A 21,730-nucleotide genomic window follows, 5' to 3' on the forward strand; every position below is an offset into this window, starting at 1 on the left:
TCAGGCTCACTGAGATGGTGCTCTCCAGAGACAAGTGAACATCCACACCCAAGATACACTTCAGGCAGCTACCTGTGGAAGGGAACCCCCCCCCCTCGACCCCGTCCCGCCCACCTTGGTCGGGGTTGGACTCCTCATAAAGAAGGGGAGAGTAGTGATGGGTGTTTACTACGCTGCTGCTTTGGTTCAGAAGGACCCTTTAGTGCTGGTTTTAAAGTTATCTATGGCTAAATTGAACGGCACAGTGACTTAGAGCTGAATAACTAATTGAGATATTATTTAAATTGTATTATAAGTGCAATATCCAAATTGCAAGAGCTGCAATTTTTTGATAGTTACCATTTGTGTCATAAAGCCATTATAAATAGTATGGTGGTGCTACAGTCATGCCACAGCTTACGTAAGAAAACAAGCTTATTTGGTACCGACCTCAGCAAAAGTCACATCATTTTTTTTTTTTTTTTTTTTAGTGAAAATGAAAATTGCCTAGTAAAAATTCCCTTAAATTGTGAATCATCCTGTTTTAATCTATCAAAATAATTGCAGCTTGTTTTTTTGTTTTTTTTTTTAATATATTGTTCAGCCCTATGGTTACTATTGTGACTTGCTAAAGGAGGATCACCACTTCACTGCCAGAATCAGAGCAAAGGGGAGCAAAGCAAGGGTCCCTTTGAACTGAGATCTGTCGTTTCACTTGACCCATGACTCTCTTCACCCCTCGAAATGTACATGGGGCGCGGGGGAGGTTGGCTTAAATGAATGATAACTATATATATATATGTGCAAGTGGTTTTCAATGCAACTCGTCTTTTAAATTGACTCAGATGTAAAAAAAAAAAAATGGTTTCATGGTGAGGATTGGATCTATGTCATGATCGATTGGTGGCACTGAAAACCGCGATTTCTCACTGCAAACAGTACTGTAAACGCAACTGCCTTCCATACCTCAGACTAGCCGGCTGCCGTCGCCGGGGTGTGAAGGTGACGCGGCGTCAAATTCCAAAACGAGATGGAAGAGCTTTGTCATCGGTGTGTATGTGTGGATGTGTGTGTGTTACGACTCGGGAGCTCCGTCCACACCTCCTAGGCCAAAAAAAATAATCACGTGTCTGTCATGTTGACTCGTATAAAACGTTACAAAGATACTTGTGTAATGAAAAGTGCTCTGTAACAGTCAAGGCCTTAACATCCACAATGACCACCCACTCACATTAAAGGACAAGTATTTTTTAAGCCTCTGTTTCTTTTTTTTCCTTCCTTTTTGATTCCCAAGTGACCACACATGCCTGTTGTACATAGTATTGTTTATTATAAAAGACTGTACATTAATTTTTCAATTAACATATTATATATACAAATTAAGGGCAGAGAGAGAGAGAGAGAGATACGATTCAATATTTCTATCTATGAAATTGAGTTGGAACACTTGTCTTCTTTTTTTTGTTGGATACACTAAAGCAAACAGATGAAATACCAAGGCATTAGCTGCAATATCCTGAAATGGTAAACAGTGACAAACCAAGTTCATGTTTGCAAGGAAAAGACAAATTGCATTGTTAAAACGAGGTGTTTCTCATGATGGCATTTTGACTCCTTTCTCGACCCCCGGACTTCAAAAACCGACAAGTCATGCTGTTACTAATGACTGATCCGTGCATGTCAGAGGGGTGATGACACGTAAAATGGCGTTCACTAGACTTCTAGACCTGAGTTATGAAACTTAATCTGTAGCAGTTCACTGTTGCACTGAGACTGAGGAGGTATCAGAGTTGTTAAATTGGTCTCCGTTGTATCTGGATTGTAAGACGGCAGTGTTGGACATGACAGATCCAGTCGAGTAACACTGCATGACTTATCATTTAACCCTCCATCATAACCAGAACCCCAGTCTGTTATTGCCAGTTAGCAAATGGGACCTTATCAACCAACAGATTTTAACTATCTAGACTCTGTGTGGATTAGTAAAAAGTTTATAATAGTGACGTGACACAATCTTAAAACAATATGAAGCTGAAATGGTCAAAAATGGAATGCGCTGTCTTGACATGCCTCTCAAATTATGATTTGAACATTGCAAAGATGAAAGAAAAAAAAAAAACAAACAAAAAACTCCAATTTCATCATTTTAAATTTTCAGATGCAAATCAGCATTAAGAAAATACGTAATAAAAGAACCAAAAAGGGTGAGTGCATTTACAACGTAATGGAAGCGTGATGGCAATTAAGTTAAGATTACGTCGTTTAGAGTTTTGCATGCTTTAACGCCAAGACTGAATTTTGAGGAGTAACCGTTTGCCTTCAAAATATGATACACAGTCTGCATTTATTTTTCACATCAGATGAGCTTCTTGGAGTTGAAAGGAGGAACAAGGGCACAGTTTTGGTAGAAACCCTGATCAGAGACAAAAGAAAAAAAAAAAAAAACTAAACTGGGGGGGGGGTCAACATCTGTGTGGTGGGCAGGCTGCTTATAAAACTATCATATAATCGACATTCACTGAATTACATTACAGCTGCAGCTCACATTATATACAATTGACGGTACTAACACTTTCACTGAAGGTGCATACATAACATCTGAATTTTATTTGTTCCATCAAACCTAATCGGCTACTTTTATTCACAATGAATCAGAAATGGCCATTTCAACTGCAATCATGAATCTGTATCCAGGCAAGAATGTCCCACGTCCTTCAGCTGTGTCACCCTCGTCTTTGGAAACATCCCGACCACAACCCGTGTGAGAAAAATGGGCAATCAAATTCTTTAGAAACTCTTTCTTTCTTTCTTTCATTTTTTTTTTTTTTTTTTGTACATACTCTGTAAATGTCCCCCACACGCCCATATAACACCAAAATAAACTAAATAGATATTACTTTTGATTTATTTGCAATCAGTAAGGTAAAGAACATTCTGTCATATCAAAAAAAACACAAGATCATACAATATGGCTACGCATCTTAGGAGTCAGGTGGCTGTTGTTCTGTCAGTCTCTCAGTGGATATGATGTGACTGAATAAATAGACTGTACTGGTGCTGTGAGGTCCCTTCAGTCAGCATAGTGCATGATGGACTCCACGTAGTTGCCGGGGAACAGGCCGGTGACGCCGTTGCAGACGCCTTCGAACCAACCGTCGTCGTTCTTCTTGATGATATAAATGATGGCCCCCTCCATGAAAGTCAACTCGTCGTCCTTGTCCTTGGTGTAGTCGTAGATAGCGACCACTGATCAGGCAAAGATGAGAGAGGAGACAGGAAGAAGGATGAGCACAAGATCAGTGCAGAGAAGCACCACCAGATGACGCTCAGCGATGGATTTTCTCATGCAGCGACAGAAGTTCTTTGGTCTTTTCTGGCTTCTGATTAGATACAGAAGTGCTTTTTAAAATCTGTTTATGGCTTTTTAAATCTCTTTACAGTCTGGCACCAATTCATGTATTCCATATGCTTCCTCCACACCAACAAAACAGATGTCTTGGATCATCTGGTGCTCATCTTTTAACTTTCATTACAACATGTTCCAAAAATGCCTGTGAAGGCAGTGTTTAGCTTTTATTCCTCCTGTACATATATATATATATCCTTTCTACACTTTTAAAATATGACATCTTCTGTTCTTGTTTTCCTTTATGATGCTGGTAATCTTGAGTCTGCTTTTAGCTTTCTTTTCCATGCCCCTGAGCCATTTTAAAGGCAAAGTGCATAGTTTAAAAGGGGATGGCAGCCCACCATGTTATGATGTGGTAAAGAATGATGTATATCACTCAATTCTCAAAAGAATACAATTTAGAAATGCCTGAGGAGTTTAGGACAACTCTTTTACCCCATCATAGCTCGAGGCATTTAGTAAATGTTAATTCCATGGGTTATTAGGCTTGGCATGAACCTGAGGGCTTTTATCCTTCCTCAGCCTCATTATTAACACTAGTGAACAAAATGGTGCGCCCTCCCAGAACTGCGTAGTCTGGCTTTAAGAAAGTCGGTAAAGCACTTCAGCATTATAGTATGAAATGTGATTTGATGGGGCACACCTTTTTCAATGTAGTTCTTGGGTGCCCACTGTGGGTCTCCGTCAGCGTAAGGGTCATTGTAGTGAACGACAGCAGCATCCTCCTCCTCGTAATCCACCGGAGGAGGCGGTGGAGGCGGAGGAGAGTCGTCGAACATTGGCATGTCATCTGGAGGTGGAGGGGGAGGTGGAGTGGGAGTATCTGCAACTGTTCAGTGATGATGAACAGACAGAAAAAGTGAGATTACAAAACAGGGTTGCAGAGATGTTCACGACGCCATGGGGCCGAGAGGTTTTCTTGGACAGATCAAGAAAAACTCCAGGCCCGGTCAACACGTGGGCTGCACATGCCATCAAGCCCAGTTGTAAAAGAGGCGGCCGGATCATGCAAAATTCAACGGGGGACATGCAAAGCGTGTTTATGTCAGGTATAGGACTGTTAAATTCAGTAACCAGGTTGCATTAGAAACTTCACTAAGTTCCTCCTGATCAGGATGACATTATGTTAAAGCCTCTTGTGTAGTTTCTGCTCTTCATGGAGTGTCTATGCAACTGTATTCATGCACACACATACAAAAAGATGGATTTGCACAGCACTTGTTCTCTTGCATCACCTTCAAAAGATTATTTTGTGTCGGCTCATGTTATTAGGTAAGTGACATAGCAGCTTATAGAATTTGAAATGACGGCCACAACAGATCTATGTAAACAGCTGTTCGGCAAATAGCTTTGAATAAAATAAACATCTCATCTAGCACAATAGCGGCAACAAAACTGAAGACACGTCAACCACAGAAATCCGAAGCTACTTTTTGAAAAATATTAAGAGTTGTGCCAGCAGGGGGCAGCAGAGAGTCCATCTTCTTTTGAGTCCTGACCTTTTGCACTTCTTTCTACAAACATTGCCATTCACCTCAGCTCAGACTTACAATACTACAAAGTGTCATCAGCATTTGAATAGCAAGCCTCAATCTGCTACAAAATCACATGCACTGAAGTGAGTAATATCAAAAAATGAACAGTAGGTGGCAGCCTCAACAGCATCTCAACCACTCGACCAAGCCGGTTGGTTTCCACTTGCACTAATTTCAGAGAGACACATTCATAAAGGTAAGCAAATCACAAGGCAGGCAATACTGTCTTCTACTGGCAAGCACTAAATTAGATCTACAGCTCTGTATTTTACTATAATGGGAATTCAAACACTATTGCTATGAAGAAACAGAAAACCAAACGGTGTTTTAGTGTCTAGCTCTTGAAATAAATCTCCCAACAGCAGGTTAAGCTGGTTTCAATTTACATAAAAAATACCTTCGACTAACAGGACACTTTGTTTCATATCTAAATTGCTATTAGACGATGGTATAAATTGTTCAACAACAGAGGGAAAGAGGATGAACGAGCACAATGCATGCTGGGTGTTCTGGAAATGGGCATGGTTGACACAGATAAGGATGGGAGTGTGACTGGCCACTGCACTTACTGCTCTCCTGCATCCTGGCCACAAAGCCAGTCAGAGGTATCTGTGGAGTCAGCTGGGGCATGGGGGGAGGAGGGGGAGCGATAGACACTGAAAGCCAGCAGAGAAAGATGGAGAGAGACAGAGGAACAGGGAAAAGAGGGAGTTGAAGGGAGAAAAAAAAAAAAACAAAACAGAGAGCTAATCAGTTGCCAAGAATTTGTAGAAGACAGTTAAAAGAGTGCACCCCGGTCCCAAAGCAAACACAATAGTGACAAGAAACACATAGTGCAAGGGTCGTGAGCCGGTGCTGCTAGGCGAAGACAGCAATGTGCACCGAGTGACACAGATCAGACACGCGTGGTGAGGTCGTGAAGTTCAGTGACGTCTGTGGATGTGATGAGATTTCCCGTGGTATCCAGAGGTCACAGAGACCGAGGGATGAACTGGGGATTACTTTTGACTGTTGCCATTCACATGATTCCTACTCTTGAATCGTTATGGCCCGCTCACGACCAGGAGGAGGCGCTGTTTGCCAAGGACATCCATCACTCTCAACCCTAATCCCTGACAAGGCCACTGAACTCCCTTCAGCCTTGTTACTATTATCTGCCAGAGCTTTATCAACAGTACATTTGCAAAGTAATGACCATGAATGGGTCAGGAACGTTATATTTAAACATGGAACAACAAGTAGAGGTAGGACAATGTATGCTGACCTTAAGGGCCATGACTTCAATTGTTTTTGACCCATTTCTGTGAAGGTTCTCGTGGCATTTTCGGGATATTTAAACACTACCAAAGTCTGGGACACTGACCCTGGCAATATTTTAGTTGAAAGAGCTGAGGCTATAGACAGGACCTTTGGTGGGACAAACACATCATTTACAATAAAGTGTATTTTGCAAGGAAATTTAAAGCGAAGCCAAAAAACTGTGGTGCCCCACTGTTTACAAACATTGATTGCCTGCAAAGTATCTGCTGGAAAATCCAAGGACGAGGCATTCTGCATCAATACTAAAGACATCCCACAGTTAGATAAAAAGCCTTAACCTGCAGTTTCAAAGTAAGGGGCAAGTCAATAATTCTGTCAAGAGTCCACGACTGACCTTCAGAAAGCAATGACTAAGACTTTTGCCTATGAACTGCTGGTCCGCCACTATAAAGGTTAGCTTGCTTTAGTATGTGAATGTGAATGACTTGGAGAAATGTGACGTGTACAGAGTGAGGTTATGTGCCTTAGTGATGGTTTCTAGCCTATAAGAGGGGCTGGGACTGGAGACAGAAAGGTCTTACTTGAGTTCTGGCCATAGCCAGGGGTGCCTCCATTAATATGAGGCTGCTGTTGTTGCTGCTGCTGCTGCTGCTGCTGCTGCTGTTGTTGTAGCTGCTGTTGCTGCTGCAAGGAGAACTGGGAAGTGACCGACGGCGCCCGGCGGTAGGTGCCCGTGGCCGAAACCATAGAGACAGAGGAGTTGGAAGGGTTGTGCCGCGAGATCTGCCGCGAGATGGTTCCGAACTGGGACATGGGAATAGGGCCCAGACCAGGCCCGGGGGCCACCACTAGAAACAACCCAGGACAGGGAGGAAGGGAGGATGGCAGACCAAAGAGGGAAGGGGAGTTAAGAGGGGACAGAAAGGGGACGAGGTGAGAATCAAAGAAGAGGAGGCAAACAGAGCCCAGCATATGAATCAGTAAGACCATAAAAGAACACATTTTGATTGTTTACATATTGATTAGCGACCCAAACCTGCTGAGCAGACACCATCAATCACGAAAAGAGGGGAGTGAAGAGAACAAAGCAGGACGGTTGTTCAATATTAGTGTTATACAGACATATTTCACAGGGGTAAAATCAAACAACAAACTGCCGAGAAGTCTTCCGAATAAAACCCACACCACGCATGCACTTGATTCTTTTGAAATAAAGCAAAAAGATTCAGTGAACAGAGGATGTGAAAGCAGCAGCAATAAGACGGGCTGCCCTCGAGCTGATCCTCCGGGTTTCAGACACTCTCTGAGTGGACTTTCAATGAATCCAAAGTAAAAACAAACTTATTTTCTCAGCACACTTTTCAAAAGATACGATTATGAATATTATATGGCCAGTTTAACTTTCACCAGAGCAGGAGATTTTGATACAGAGCACAGCCGGCCTACGTCATTACCTTGAAAATATAATTCACTGCGGGGCAATAAATGAATCCATTTCTTAAGACAATATCACCTCTTGCACATCACGATTTTCACAACAAGAGCGAACTGAAGAACATTTGGAGATTGCATTTACAACACTGAGGCAGGTACGTGTGTGGGTGAGAAAGACAGGAACAGAGAGAGAGAGAGAGAGAGAGAGGGAAGGGAGTAGAAGGAGCAATTTCTTTTGTTCTACTTGGGCATTTCCTGTTGACAGCGCTAGATAACAGGATCCGTCTCTCAGGAGAGGCCCTGCTCGTAGATAGGGATGGGTGGAACCAGAGGAAGTAAGGACTGAGAGGAACACAGGAGCAAACAAACTTCTGCATACTGTCACTAGGAGAAGTAATTACAGTCGAGAGCTGTCATTGATGTCCTGGGGATAAAAAAAATGCATGTTTCAAGTGAATGATTTCAGTGTTGTAAGCATTATTGGGGTCACAGATACCACATATAACTGGCAACTGTACAGACACAGCAGTTGTGGCAGCAGAGACAATCAACCGAATGCAGTTCAAACTTGCCAAGCTGTGACAGTAAACCAAATCAAGTACAACTCAATGATTTAGAGTCAACACCCCATTTGAATTAAAGCTGCACTAGGCGATTTTGAAAGCTGGTGGCCCCAAACGCCAGCCAGATATAACGGTTTGATTTTCTGGGGGGACTTCATTGCCCAGAAATAATGTAACACATCATTTAACGGCACATTCCTTAAACCACAATTTGTGATTTGTCACATTCTGTTGTCACAGCCTGGTGCAGCTTTAATAGCAACCACTTTTCAGGGAAAAAGAAAAGAAATTCAAACACAACAGTGATGTGCCCGTATGAAAGAAGTCTCTAAAAGCCCCCCAAGGTAAACACATTTTGGATTTTTATTTAAATGAATTGGGGGCCCTCATTCTGCCCTTACACTATATATGACTATGACTTTATTCAAATTCTTAAATGTAGTCACTTATCATTTATGCTGTCAATCACAATAACAAAAGCTTTCATATTTTATTAGTTATAACCTGAGGTCAAATGTAAAATTCGAATTTGAACAATTCTGCAGGCTAAACCTCAGATTTGTCTGGCCTTGGGCAACAGCAGGCAGTTCCATTAGAGACATCTTTATAGAGCTAACAGTCGACAGGAGAAGAAACAGAGAAATGCCACCATAAACAAGCAATCAGAGAGATGTCACTGAACTGTCATTAGAATAAAAGTGTGTCTGCAAACACAGACACAGGCTCGTGAACAACCTCTCACCATGAGTTCACACTGCAAGCAACATGACCCACAAATCACTGAAAGCCTATTAAGCTCCTGTAGAGCTGAGCAACCGGGGAAGCTGGCTCACTTTTCTGAAACTTTTACCTGAAAGACTGCAGGAATGAATCTCTAAAATTCAATGCCCAGGTCTATGATAATGTGTTGTCGGTGATAATGCGTAATCTTATGTCTATTTTCACTTGATTCTATCTAATTAGCACTTGCCAACTTGCTATGTTTAATATTCAAAATAATGTACAGTAATGTAATAAGAGGCAAACCCAAAGCCTCTTGCACTAGGCCTGGGCAACATATCGATATTATATCAATATCATATGAGACTTGCTATTGTCTGGATATTTCTGAACTCATTAGACTGTTCTAGTGGTTCTATTATTTGTCTCTATGTGCTTGGTTAACATATCCACATTATTACTGATTGCATATCAAAAATCTCATATTCGCATGTTGCCCAGCCCTGACTTGGACCAATCAGAGCAGAGCGATTGATCAACCAAGTTGCTCGCAGTGTGCACAAGCAGTCGGACACCCACACCCACACAAACACCCTTTTCAGTGCGGACCCCACAGCAGATTTGTTGATTGTCCACAGGCCAGACAGGAGAGGCGGCGGAAGCTGAGTTTGCGGCTGTGGAGTCTCACCTATGGGTGATGTTGCCGCCGGGGCGCTGAACCCTGGCAGAGGAGGAGCAGGTGGAGGAGGTGGAGGGGGTGGGGGAGGTGGAGGGGCACCCGGGGGAGCCGACATGGAGGGGACTGAAACAAGTTGGTGTGAGCCGTTACATTACAGTACCCGTTTGCGGCTGAGGCAGGAACGCCGCCTGTCCTCGCCAGCCTCGTGCGCCGCTATTACATAACACATCACTTTATTCAAGGACCCTTTGGGCCTGGAAGAATGCTTCGACTTTGTCAAGGCGCAGCGCTGTTTCACACATACTTGGACGCACTCCTTTGTGGTTGGGGTATGAGTGGAGCGTTGCCATGGCGACAGGCTTGCAGGGAGAGCTGTGGAGAGTCCTGTGCTGCTGGCCTGATCACGGCTCCGTGGATGATGGAGCTGAAGTAAAGCAGCTGCTGCTCGAAACCGAATTACTTCTTCTTCAGTTCAGCTCAAATTATTTGCAAAAGTTAAAACGCGGCGCTAAGTGAAGCCTGTGAACGGTGTAATGTGGCCTTACCGCTCCACTGTAACGCAGTAGACCTAACGCAGCTTGGCCTATTTACAGAGTGGGATAGAGAATCAGCTGTGCTTACAACACAATGGACCGGCATAATCCCTGTCTGGTAAACATAGGCTTTACGTAGCGTGGACCAAAATCACTACCCGCAAATAGCACATTACATTTAAACCTTATCGAGCAATGTCTATTATTAGAATATACATGTATGCTGCAAACAAACTTCTTTCCTGATGTTTGTCGCAACCATTATATCATCTATAAAGTCAGAATGTGTAAGAAAATGTCTTTAACTAACGTGTAAGTTCAAAAATAATAATAATAATATAACAATAATAAAATAACACCCTTCATATGTAAGACATAACTTCGATTTGAGACATTGTGGTAAGTGGTAGTTTTTCTAATGTCTAATGTACAAAAGCAAATGCAGGCTTAAGTTCACATATTTAGGCCCGTGTGTTTGTGAACGGCATGACCCTGTAGGCTTATCATAGCCATTTGTCAATATTTAACAGGAGTGTTGTCTCATTCCCCACACAGGATATACAGAAAAGGGTTCAAGTGATATGGATTTTTCAAGGTCAATACCGAGATTTTTTGACTTGCAGCTGCCAGATATTTTAAATGGAAAATATTTGGAGGTGATGTTCTGCATCTTTAAATTTGAGCATGTTTTATAGGGGGAAACGGACAGTGGGCAAGACTGGCTGACTGGCTGATATCCAGTTTTTATTGAGAGGGCAACATAAACCAGGCATATCAAACTTAATACATATGTCCAACCATCAACTTTATGGGATGCATCGCTGTATAAGCACCAGCAAAGCTCACCTGGTCCAGAGTTGGGGATGGAGGGTGTAGGCACGGCGATGGGAATGCCAATACCGCTGCTGCCGCTGTTCTCCCGGCTGCTACTGCCCCCGCTGCTTCCACTGAGGGAGAAGAATGACAGCGGAGGTTAGACAGGAAGAAAGAGGACGTCCTCTTTATTCAGGGCAACCTGCTGAGTCCACACAGTGGGTAACACTGCAGTTAAACATATGTCCCCTGCATGTGTGCTTATGCCCTATTTAGAGTTATACACCACAAGTTCCTCCTCTGTTACATTTCCACTTTCCTTTATAGCAGAACTTGGGGAATTTTTTTTTTTTTTTTTTTTTTTTTTTACCCTATTTCCACATCTTCTTCCATTGTACTGATTGATTCTGACCATAATACTGTCAGCCACTTCATGATAAATTTACTTTGGTCTTTGTTTGGCATTGCTGTGCGAGTGTGAGCTCTTCTGGGATTGATTTTTTTGGGGGGGCTGATTTTTTATTGTCATCTTAGATCTGCACTGGGGAGCCTCCCACCCACGCCATGTCGCTGACTGCTTCGCTTAACAGCAAAGCAGCTGATGAGATTTTCATCACCATCAATCAACACGATGGAAACGCATGGAATAGGATCCAGGTTCCAAAATAGCAGGAATTATGCTTCTCATATGCAAAGTGATTGAAAAACCTCTCCCTTCAGACCCTCTAATCATCATCTAATCAAAATCCTAATCATACGCATGTGCAAAAAATTTTTTTTTTCTTTTTTTCCCCTCATTTTTGCTTTTACTTGATAATTAACGGCTGAGACGGGGCGACGTTCGGCAAAAGCCCCAGGCGGGATTCAAAACAAGGACACTGCAGGTACATAGTGTGCACCTCGCATACACGCCACATGCTGTGTTTTTAATGAACAAGCTAAGAGGAACAACTTAACTGAGCAACCACTTTATCAGCCCATCAACCTCACACATGGATTTGGCACAGAGCACGGCAAACTGCGGCCACGGATGCAGGCATTGCAATGGATAATACAGAAATGCTGAACATATGTCTGCTCTGCATCATCGCCATTTTGAACCCTGAGATCAATGGTCTGACCGGCTAAATCCCCCTCCTCTCTCTCCCTCTCTAGGGCTGGCCTTGATCCTAATGTCTGCTCTAACCCCTCACTCCACCTCTCCCTACTGCCTCTTTCATCCCTGCATCCACTGATCCCTTTCCCTCACCTCTCCCTATCTCTCATCTTGAACCGTCCCTCCTCCTCTTCCTCTCATCTCTGCCTGTAAAGTGATCCTCCATCCATCTCCCTAACCCCTCACCCCCGTCTCCTCTGGATTCATTCCACTCTAGTGAATGTGCAACCCCCCCCTCCCTCCGTCCCCCACATCTCTTTATCCCTTCTCCTATGATCCCCCCCCCTCTCTCCTCTCCTTCCCTCTGATCCATGTCAGTCTAGCCCCGGGGCTCTCCAGGCGCAAACAGCAGGGGCAACCCCCTCTGGAGGATGCTAGTGGCAACGGGTGCTACGTGTCAGAGGGGGGATATAGGCTCAAACATGCCATGCCATCCCTCTTCTGAAGTGAACGGCACACTTCACTCCCCATTTGCATGTTTTGGATTTATCCGCTCTAATCCCTCAATAACTTACCCTTTTCCTTTCCTGACTCATTTATCCCCTTTTCCAGCTTTCTCTTTTTCCCCCCCTCCATCCCCGCTCTTTCATTCACGTCATTGCCGATGAAATAAAAAGCATTCAGCTCCATCTCTCCTCCTCCACTTCCCTCCCTGCCTGGCTGGCTCATTCACATTTTGCCAGCCACCCTCTCTACTCAAGAGCGTGCATTTCCTATAAATCAATCCCCTGCAACACACACCCAGGCATGCAAAAAGTTGCTTGCTTAATGCTTACTTGCACATAACTGACAAAAGTGACAGAAATCCAATGAAAAGAGAGAACCTTATCAGTGAAAATGGAAAAAAAGCAAGGAAACTGTATGCGCATCACCACCATGATACCTGCAAAGTAGTGGACAGCCCGGGTGTGATAACACTTGAGTAGTGGATATCTAAGTATCAGTCACACCAAATTATTCTTCACACCAACTTATTCTAGGACATTTTGAAGCTGTCACTTTTGCACAGCTCAGCCACAGAGCTGGTAGCTGTTCTATTAAAAGGGTTTTGAGATATCGGTCAAAAGGTGATTTGCAAGGTTAAAAATACCGCACATGTACTTTTAGTTTTGGTTTCGAGCAGACAAAGAGTTCAAGTGGGTTTAGGTTTGTTGACCTGCAGCAAATGCGCAGCTCATCAACTTGTTGGATTTGTGGATTGTGAGGAAAGAGCCAGTCAGTTTTGAAAAAGTGACAAGTCACGGGCCAAAAAACTACAATAATATAACAGTGAGATGTAATATTAGTGTGATGACATTTGTTGATGTAGAACGATGTTTCTTTAATAAATAATGTCAAGGATAGAGAGGCAGTTACCAAGGTTACAAATACTGCATATTTACTTTTAGTTTTAATTTAGAGCAGACAAAGAGTTTGGGGGGGATTTACATAGAACAAAATGTTAACTTGTGGCTCATCAGCTTGTTGGATTAGTGAGCTGTTAGAAAAGAGAGGCAGGCACAATTTTAGAAAAGTGAAAAAGTCAGTTTTAATATGACACTCAAATGAAATTACTTGCTGAAGCTGAATACCAGTCCTGTTCTACAATAACCATAAGAATAATGATATCTCTCTTTTGTGCATGCTGTACCCACAAGTGAACACATTTTACTATTAATGGTGCTTGCAGGAATCAAACTCCAATCTTATCATTGGGAGATTCTTGCGACTGGCATGAGCATCTCTGCTAAAAACTGAGACGGCTTCAAACTTGAATACCTGCACAGGAAGCTGTAATACTTCCCACTAAAAGATATTAGATATCTGATGGGGAAAAGTGGAGGTAACCAGCTCTGGGCGGTTGCACATGCCTGTATTGAATTTAGACCCTAGCTGAAGATGGCAGTGACTGATGAGCTGAATAAGCACAGCTGGCATTGAGACTGTGTAATCAAATAGTGATGCCACAGCAATAAGAGGCTAAGCAGGGAGGGTACAGTCCCACTCCGAGGACACTGCAGGGAGTCTCACTTCTTCCCAGCCAACATTAACAGTGAATCGGACCACCGACCTGCGACAGTGATGCGTTTGTTTCCTCTTTGTTGCTCCAAAACTTTTGAAGCCACTAATTTCAAGGATAGCGAGAAAGCCTGGAGTTGGGTTTTAATTGAGACAGGCGCTAAAGCCGTGCAAATGCATGCAGGCATGAGCGAGTGTGTGTTTGTGCATGTGTGCAAACATACATGAATGAGAGCGAGGAGTGAAGAGAGGCAGGGGAAATGAAGAGTTATGCAATATTTATGAGCATCATAGTCAGCATTACAGCCTTTTTAGCTAATGAGGCGACTTCAGTCACTCATAACTCAAAATCGTATGAAAGCGTCTACCTCTTTCTTTTGTGTGGAGATTTCTGGGTAACTATTCTGATATCTGAGCCCAGGGGTTTCTGTGCTATAGTTGACTTAGGGGTTTCAAACAGCACTTTACATCACAGGCTTTTAGAGATATTAATATCAGAGTGATTCAGGCTTTGGTCAGAATCCCGTCCAAGCCTTGTCAGACAAATGCTGGATTTAGTGTAGCGGAGGAGAGGAAGAGGTGTGAAAGTGCTCTAAGCTGCTGAACCAAATGAAGAGATTAGAACTACCTGACATGGTGGGTACCAATGGTTCTGGAGTGCCGCTTTTATCACATTACCGGTAGTGAAGTAGAGGCTGTGAGTGCAACTGTGCAAAGTTTAGAGGCGCAGCTGGGACACTAAAATGCACTTACGGCTATCCAGAATTGGGGGCGGGGGGGATGTGAAAAGCACCACCTCTAGTAGACAGACAGACAGATAGGTTTCTTTTCAGGTTTTACAGGCTGCCACCCCTGAAGCAAAATTGTATTTTCACCTCCATCATATTAGCAGGGAGCAATAGTGACTTATTAGTACCCCATTATTGTTAAAAATCCAGTATTTACCTCCTATATTTATATTTGTTTAACCTTGCTTTTATGCTATTGTGTTTCTGTGTGTTTGAGTGCCAAAAAGTATCAAGGTACTTCTGTGTGAAATCCACTGTGTGCCTGCACTGTCTTGCACAGACAAACTCATAAGCACTTAAGCATAAGGCATTATGTCACTGTGGGTGTGTTTGGGTGACTCTGTAAGTGAATCACTGCATCTTTAAACTATGGTGTGCGTGCATTTTCATGCCCGATGCAAATCCTTTATCCAACCTGTGTGTGCGTTGCCTCTGGTTGAGGGATGCAGTGCGTCCAGGGCTGTGCTGCTGGCCGTGCTGGCTGCCTAGCCGGGCAGGGCTGGTCATGTAGTCGTTGGGCACTGTGGGAGGTTTGACTGGTTCCAGGGTCTTGTAGGGCGTGTTGCGGCTGCCAGAGGCCAGAGGTGAAAACGAAAGCAAACACTGATGAATTGAAAACAAGAATGTAGCCTGATAATAATTCAGTACAAATTCCAACAACAACCAAAACTGTGAGGGAGGCGTTCACTAGAGCGTTTCAAATCCTATCAGTTTACCCAGCTGGATACTGAGCGGCAGCGATGTGTGCTAAAGGCTGGGAACGAGTACATCAGGGTTCAACCTTGGCATTAATGTCTGATTAGCGTTGCCGCCTGTTCTGCATCAGACAACAACAGGCGTCAGCGCCAGACAGCTTTCATACTCTAACAGATAAAAAAAGTTCAGGTGAGGTCATCAACTTTTGTTTCTGTGCTCTTACTTCCTTCCCCACATTAGGGCTTTATCATTTCTACGTAAATGCACATGAACTGAAACCAAAAAAGATGCTGCCAGTGAGTCATTTCAGCAATAAATTAAAACATGACAGTTTTGCAAGAGGGCTGTTAAAAATAAATGTGGCATGCGTTTAAACTGTGTATTCTGTGACTGCCCCCGGAGGACCAAACATTTCATTTTGTGAATTAAAGGATTGGTCTTCCCTTCCATGGCAACCAAAAATGGGAAACATACCCAAGAGTGCCACGCCCTGACATGGGAGGGCTCGGCGGCTTCTGTGTTGGTGGATTGGTCCTCGATAGCGTTCCGCCTCTGATTGACTGATTGTTTCCATGTTGCTGTGGATGCAAGAAAATAGAATGAATGTGCTGCTTTCAGAGAGGAAAAAGTAACGCGGACTGTAGGTGATCACTAATTGTTTGACAAATATAAAATGTTACAGGCTGCCCAGATGCCAGTTCTTAACCTGTGTCTGTGCTTCATTGGGTAATATCTGCAGGGTGTGTGTTGTCATACTGGAATGACGCTGAGCCCAACGTAACAGGCTTTTGACTCAGTCACAAGGTGTTGGCTGCTGGTTAGAAACCTCAAGGAAATTTCAACAAAGCCTCTTACAAAACACATTTATTTCATGTGTTCTTCTTGTCCTTTACCAAGCGCGTATCGACACATAAAGACAAGAACTACAGGTATGACAGGACTTATCCTTGGCATTTTTTTTTAAACAGGGATTCTGATTTTAAATATTGCCTTATTACCAATACATTACTATATATTAAATTTAGGCATGTATAGGGCTGGGAGAGATGGTCAAAATCAATATTACGACACTCATAATGATTTTTTCTGATATCAAAGTATATCCCAGTGTGAGTCATGTATGCAAAATCATGTTAATGAATAAATAATCACATACCATTGAACTGAATGGTAATTTTAGGTGTGAAGTCATTTTTTTTTTTAAAGAAAATTTGCTTGTTCTCATTATTTTAGACAGCAGAATTATGAGTCATGATATCCTAAAATCACCATATCAGCACAACATGACTGTGATGAATACTGAGGCATCGCCGAGGCCTAGTGGTGCATTTGTGCAAACAGGATTATGAGGAAACTTCAGGTCATGTGTGCTTCATCTGGGAAACCCATAAGGACTTCAGATAAACTACACGACATTTTATGGACAACTATGCAACATGTAATGTAAATGATGACAAAAACAGGATTGGTAAATTGAAAGGGGGAGGGAGGGGGGCCGTGTTACAAAGGCTCAGACTGTGAGTTCTTGACTAAGTGGACTACAAGTTGGTTAATGGGAAATAAATGGGAAATGGCATCAATAACCACATGTACAGGGATCTGCTGTCAAAGGGAGTTGGAGGAGTCTATCAAGAGTACGCTGTAGGAAAATGGGTCATGTGACAAACCAGACTTACCTTGGCTTTTAGCCACTTAACGTGGGCGAGGAATGAAGAAAACAGAGAAAAGAGACAGACAGAAAGAGGGCATGTCAAAACGGCCATGTCTAAACGGATAAGAACAACTCAAAGTACAAGTGAGCGAGAGAAAAATGATTCCTCACACTGTTTACACATTGTAAATATTTAGCAAGACCCGGGCAGGTCGGCGGTTACAAATCATCCTACCAAAAGCAAAACACTGGCTCCTAATTGTTGTTCTCTCGCCTCAGATCGACCCCACCCACTGCCAGAGACAGACTGGAGGGAATTCTCCGGGATCTGATGGCCAAACAAGTTTTTCACCATAACATCTCAGCTGTCACGGTTTCTGAGCTTGTGTGCCACTAAGAATTTACCACTGGGGAGTATAAAGGTTTATTACTGTCTCACAAATATGCACCGCAGATGCACTGGAGAGACATGCCAGCTGTTAGCAGTGTTTGAACATTTATTTTTCATATTATTTCCTGGTTTGCGCTGACAATCATTTCAGTTTATCCTCAAAACACAAAAGTTACAGGATAAAAAACATCATACACTTGTATGTGTGTGAGCCGAGCAACATTTATGGAACCAGTTGTAGCAATAAGAGCCAACATCAGGCTGATCTGCAGCCTGACAACTGTAGAGTCAAGTGGCTCATCTATAATTCAAGCTCCCTGGTGGCTTTTGTAGAAAGAATTGTAGCATCACAAGACCACGAGAGAGCAGATGAAACAAATATTCAGTTTGTTGTGAAGGTCAGTGTGAGGTGATCCTCTGCTTCTTTGGTCTTTAAAACAGGAAGCACCTTTGGAGCAGCTGTGAATGGCGTATTTCATACTCATAAGTCACTGCACATGTTATCAGGCCAGGACAAGATTCACTTTACAAACTAGGTCATGCTATCAAGTCCAAGGCCTGCTGCCTACCCTTATCTTGCCGGCAAATACTGTATCTCTGTTGTGCTGCACAAACCGGACTCTCGGAAAGAGAGAGAGAGAGAGAGAGAAAATTCTTCGGTAACAGCTGAGTTGAATTATGGACAGGCAGGTTTAGATTAAGGTCATTATTAAGTTCAAAAGGCTTAGCATGTCAAGCTCTGGTGAAAATCTCTGCAATCTGTCAGAGCAGGGCGAGTCTGTCGGGTCAGTGTTCAGTTTAAAGGTGATGATTAAAACACCTCCAGAACTCAGGGTAATCAATGAAGATCCATCCCAATTTAAAAAAAAAAAAAAGTATGTGCAACAAATCTGTATTCTAAACTATTCTAACTAGAATAAAAGCATTTTATGTGACCGTGACTAAAAAGAATGGGAATCAGCAGGGACGCCCGTATAAAAAACAATTCTCGATACTTGGATGCCTATTCAATATGTATTGTGATTCTGTAAGTGTTGCAGTGCATTTTACAATATTGTGAAATTGTGGATTACTTTTTTTAAATTTAAAAACACTGGACACTGAGAAACAGAATCATAGCATACATAATTATCACGAGCACATCTGCCAAATTCACTTGTAGCATTTGTTGCAGGCCTAGAGATAAAATCTGACTATCAAAATAAAAAAAAAAAAATAAATAATAATGTTTATTCCTGATTTTTTTCCTGAGTATGCTTAACTCCCATCATGCTATGCCGGAAACCCAAAAGTAAATGCTTGTTTGAACAGGTCAAGTGGCCATCTGTTGCACTCTACAGCAAACAAAATAAAAACATGCCCTAAATAAGGACAAAGTATCAATTCAGGGTTCAGCACAGCAATAATAAAAACTGTCAAAAAAAAAAAAAAAAAACAAAACAACAACTGTGATTTATAACTGAACTGATTTTTTCCCCCATCCCTTGTGGCTAATGTGTTAACTGTGTTGTGAGTAATGTGACTGAAAAATGAACAAGTGTACAAGGACAGACTGCAGAGAGATCAGAAGAAGAGATGAATTCAAACCCAGAGTCAGACACTGTGTTACTCACCTTCAAAAAGCAGCAAAACGCATCATATTAGACCTCCAGTGAATATCAAGTAACCCCTTAAAACTGATTCCCCCCCCCCAAAAATGGGATGATAAGGCAGCAAGAGCCATCATTTCTAACATCATAAATGGCAACGCTGAATTATTCAGCTTGGCTTATTTACTTAGTAACTGATATAATGTGCAATGCCAAAAAGTGCATTGCCAAGGCTGCAAGGTAACTTCAAAAACAACATCTGACATCATCGGCCCTGCATTCCTGAAAGCACTGCTGACTAGATTAAGCATCAGCTGACTGGCAGAATAAATCTCATCTTTTGAATTAATGCTTGCAAAAAAAAAAAAAAAAAAAAAAAAAAAAAAAAAAACACCATGTCACTGTCTCGGCGCGCCTCGGGAAGCGGGGACGCACTGATCTGGCCGTCATGTGACAGCAGCGACAAGGCAGGTTACATGAACGGTGTAATGCTGCCGCGCTTAGCGAAGACTCAGATTAATTCTACCTTCTCTCCGACCTGCCTTCTGCCTTCTTTATCGCCCCTGTGTCTCTATTGCTCCCTCTGATCTGAATACAGCTCCTCTTCAATAATGAATGTGTGCGCTACAGTAACCTTCTCCTTTCAAGTGATAACTGTGTAAACACTGACTGGCACTGCAAAGCCGATTCAATATTTAGGGCTAATTCAAACACTCAGGCAGATGCTGTGAGTTTCACAGTTAACCTGAGGCTATACACATGATTTAAACTCCCATTAAAGCATCGATTCTGGTCGGTAAGTAAACCAGGCATCTGACAGCAGACGTCACAGGACATCACTATATGAATTAATATGGAGTATTGACGGTGACTATCGATTATCTTTTTGGGTTGTGACATACACAGATGAAAGGAGGTGAGTAATGCGGGACTCGTGTCAATGGGAGCGTGTGTGAATGTGTGTGTGTGTGCTCTTTTCCCAACACGAACCACATTTGCGAACTAAAAGCTGCGTTTATGAAGACATTCGAGGGAGCAAATCCACTGGGATTAGGCCCAGAGTAATATGTGTGGGACGAGTTTTCTTTAAATAGATGCATCAAAACAGTCTCAGGGGACCCGTGAATCAGGATGGTTTCAGTGATTTGACACTACTGTACAACTCTTTGTGCCGTCATCTCAGCAGAGTACTAATTTACAGGACCTCTATAACAGCAGATCCAAGATGACTTCATGATAATTTGCCTTGTGACTCTCTTGGGATTTCTTATGTTATTTTAATGAGGTGAATACGATGAAACATGACAAAAACAGCGTCCCCCGCTTGCTCAGTAAAGGTGTCTACTTCATGTATGCATGTTAGAAAGTAGGCAAGGGGGAAAAAAATCAAAATAAAGGGCAAAACTGAGTATGAAACCTTTTAATAAAACAGAAGGAAATTAGTCGACTGTATAAAAAGAAAACGAACAAAAATACATCCTTACTAAACAGAACTTGCCAATTTTAACAACATTAAAGTCATGATGATGTGGAAAAGTCTGTCTCACCACACGGTCGCTGTGGTGAAAAACATCCCCAAACAATAAGTTTCACATCCCATTGGCGAAAACACCCATCCACCGTGACAGAGGGATCCAATGTAATTCCCCGCAAATTTAAATGAAAGTGGCACAATGGCTTTTATCCTGCCTTATCAATGCCTATCATTCTACGGGACGATAATGGCGAGCCCCCTAATCCAATCTGCCAGACAGCAGCAATTGATTGGCTGATTGATGGGGCAGAGGAAGCCCAAGGGGAGCAGATGGAGATCGCGAAATGCCCCGAGCCATCAGGATATGATGTCATTACCACCTTTGTCGGGACGACCCCTACGACCCCCAAAGTGAGCTTTAATGGCAGGAAAGGAAGTGTTGGAGTATGTCGTGCTTTAGGAAGCTGCTTTATGAGCCCATTTTCTGCTGGATGAGTTCATTAGATCAAAAAAAATCTTTTTCTTCCAAAGACCATTTTTCCTGTTTCACAATTTGCTCTGGTTTCAAATAAATGACAAATCCAGTTGTAACAAATCACCCGACAGCAAAGGATTTCTGAGGGCCGCTTTTGACACCGCAGAGAAACGGGGGAACAAGATTACGAGGGCGGTCGGGAGCTAAGTGCCTTTAAAAATGTCTCACAAATTTGCTCGCCATTTTCACAGCACTCCGAGGATAGAATTTTTCTTTCTCTCTCTCTCTCTTTTTTTTGTTCCTTTCTTAAAGCGATATGATGTAATCACTTTTCTGTTCATTTCCACCCCCACCCCACTACCACCAACCCACACTGAACATATTCCTGTAGGGTCAGAGAGGTGCTTTCTGAAGATGAAAGACGAAGGCATGGGAGAGAGAGTGTGAGCGAGAGAACAAGAGAAAGTGGGAGAGAGATAGGAATACCTCTGGCAAGGAAGAGCGGAGGGGGGAGGGGACGGAAATTAGACGTTCCATCAGAACAAGAGAGAGGGGAGAAATGGGAGAAAACAAGAAAAATAAACTAC

General features: G+C 42.7%; 2 protein-coding genes across 12 annotated transcripts in view; one reads left to right on the top strand and one right to left on the bottom strand.

Annotated features, from left to right (window-relative positions):
* pdss1 (prenyl (decaprenyl) diphosphate synthase, subunit 1) overlaps nt 1-1,233 on the top strand; it is an 8,674-nt gene extending 7,441 nt beyond the window's left edge. The window contains exon 12 of the mRNA XM_030079667.1: nt 5-1,233. Within this exon, the coding sequence (XP_029935527.1) occupies nt 5-38 (34 nt within the window). The 3' untranslated portion in view covers nt 39-1,233. The remainder of the gene's footprint in view (nt 1-4) is intronic.
* Nucleotides 1,234-1,289: 56 nt separating this feature from the next.
* The window catches only part of abi1a (abl-interactor 1a), a 49,548-nt gene continuing 29,107 nt past the window's right edge, over nt 1,290-21,730 (bottom strand). The window contains exons 4-12 of one of the 11 annotated variants that reach the window (XM_030079664.1): nt 17,240-17,254; nt 16,038-16,141; nt 15,283-15,435; nt 10,959-11,059; nt 9,589-9,702; nt 6,765-7,031; nt 5,493-5,579; nt 4,032-4,217; nt 1,290-3,225 (exon numbers count right to left, since the gene is read on the bottom strand). In XM_030079664.1, coding sequence (XP_029935524.1) covers nt 3,050-3,225; nt 4,032-4,217; nt 5,493-5,579; nt 6,765-7,031; nt 9,589-9,702; nt 10,959-11,059; nt 15,283-15,435; nt 16,038-16,141; nt 17,240-17,254 — 1,203 coding nt within the window. In that variant the 3' untranslated portion in view covers nt 1,290-3,049. The remainder of the gene's footprint in view (nt 3,226-4,031; nt 4,218-5,492; nt 5,580-6,764; nt 7,032-9,588; nt 9,703-10,958; nt 11,060-15,282; nt 15,436-16,037; nt 16,142-17,239; nt 17,255-21,730) is intronic. The other 10 variants (XM_030079666.1, XM_030079657.1, XM_030079656.1 and 7 more) reach the window with 10 other exon arrangements.

Source organism: Myripristis murdjan, chromosome 20 (assembly GCF_902150065.1).
Source record: "Myripristis murdjan chromosome 20, fMyrMur1.1, whole genome shotgun sequence".
NCBI lineage: Eukaryota > Metazoa > Chordata > Actinopteri > Holocentriformes > Holocentridae > Myripristis > Myripristis murdjan.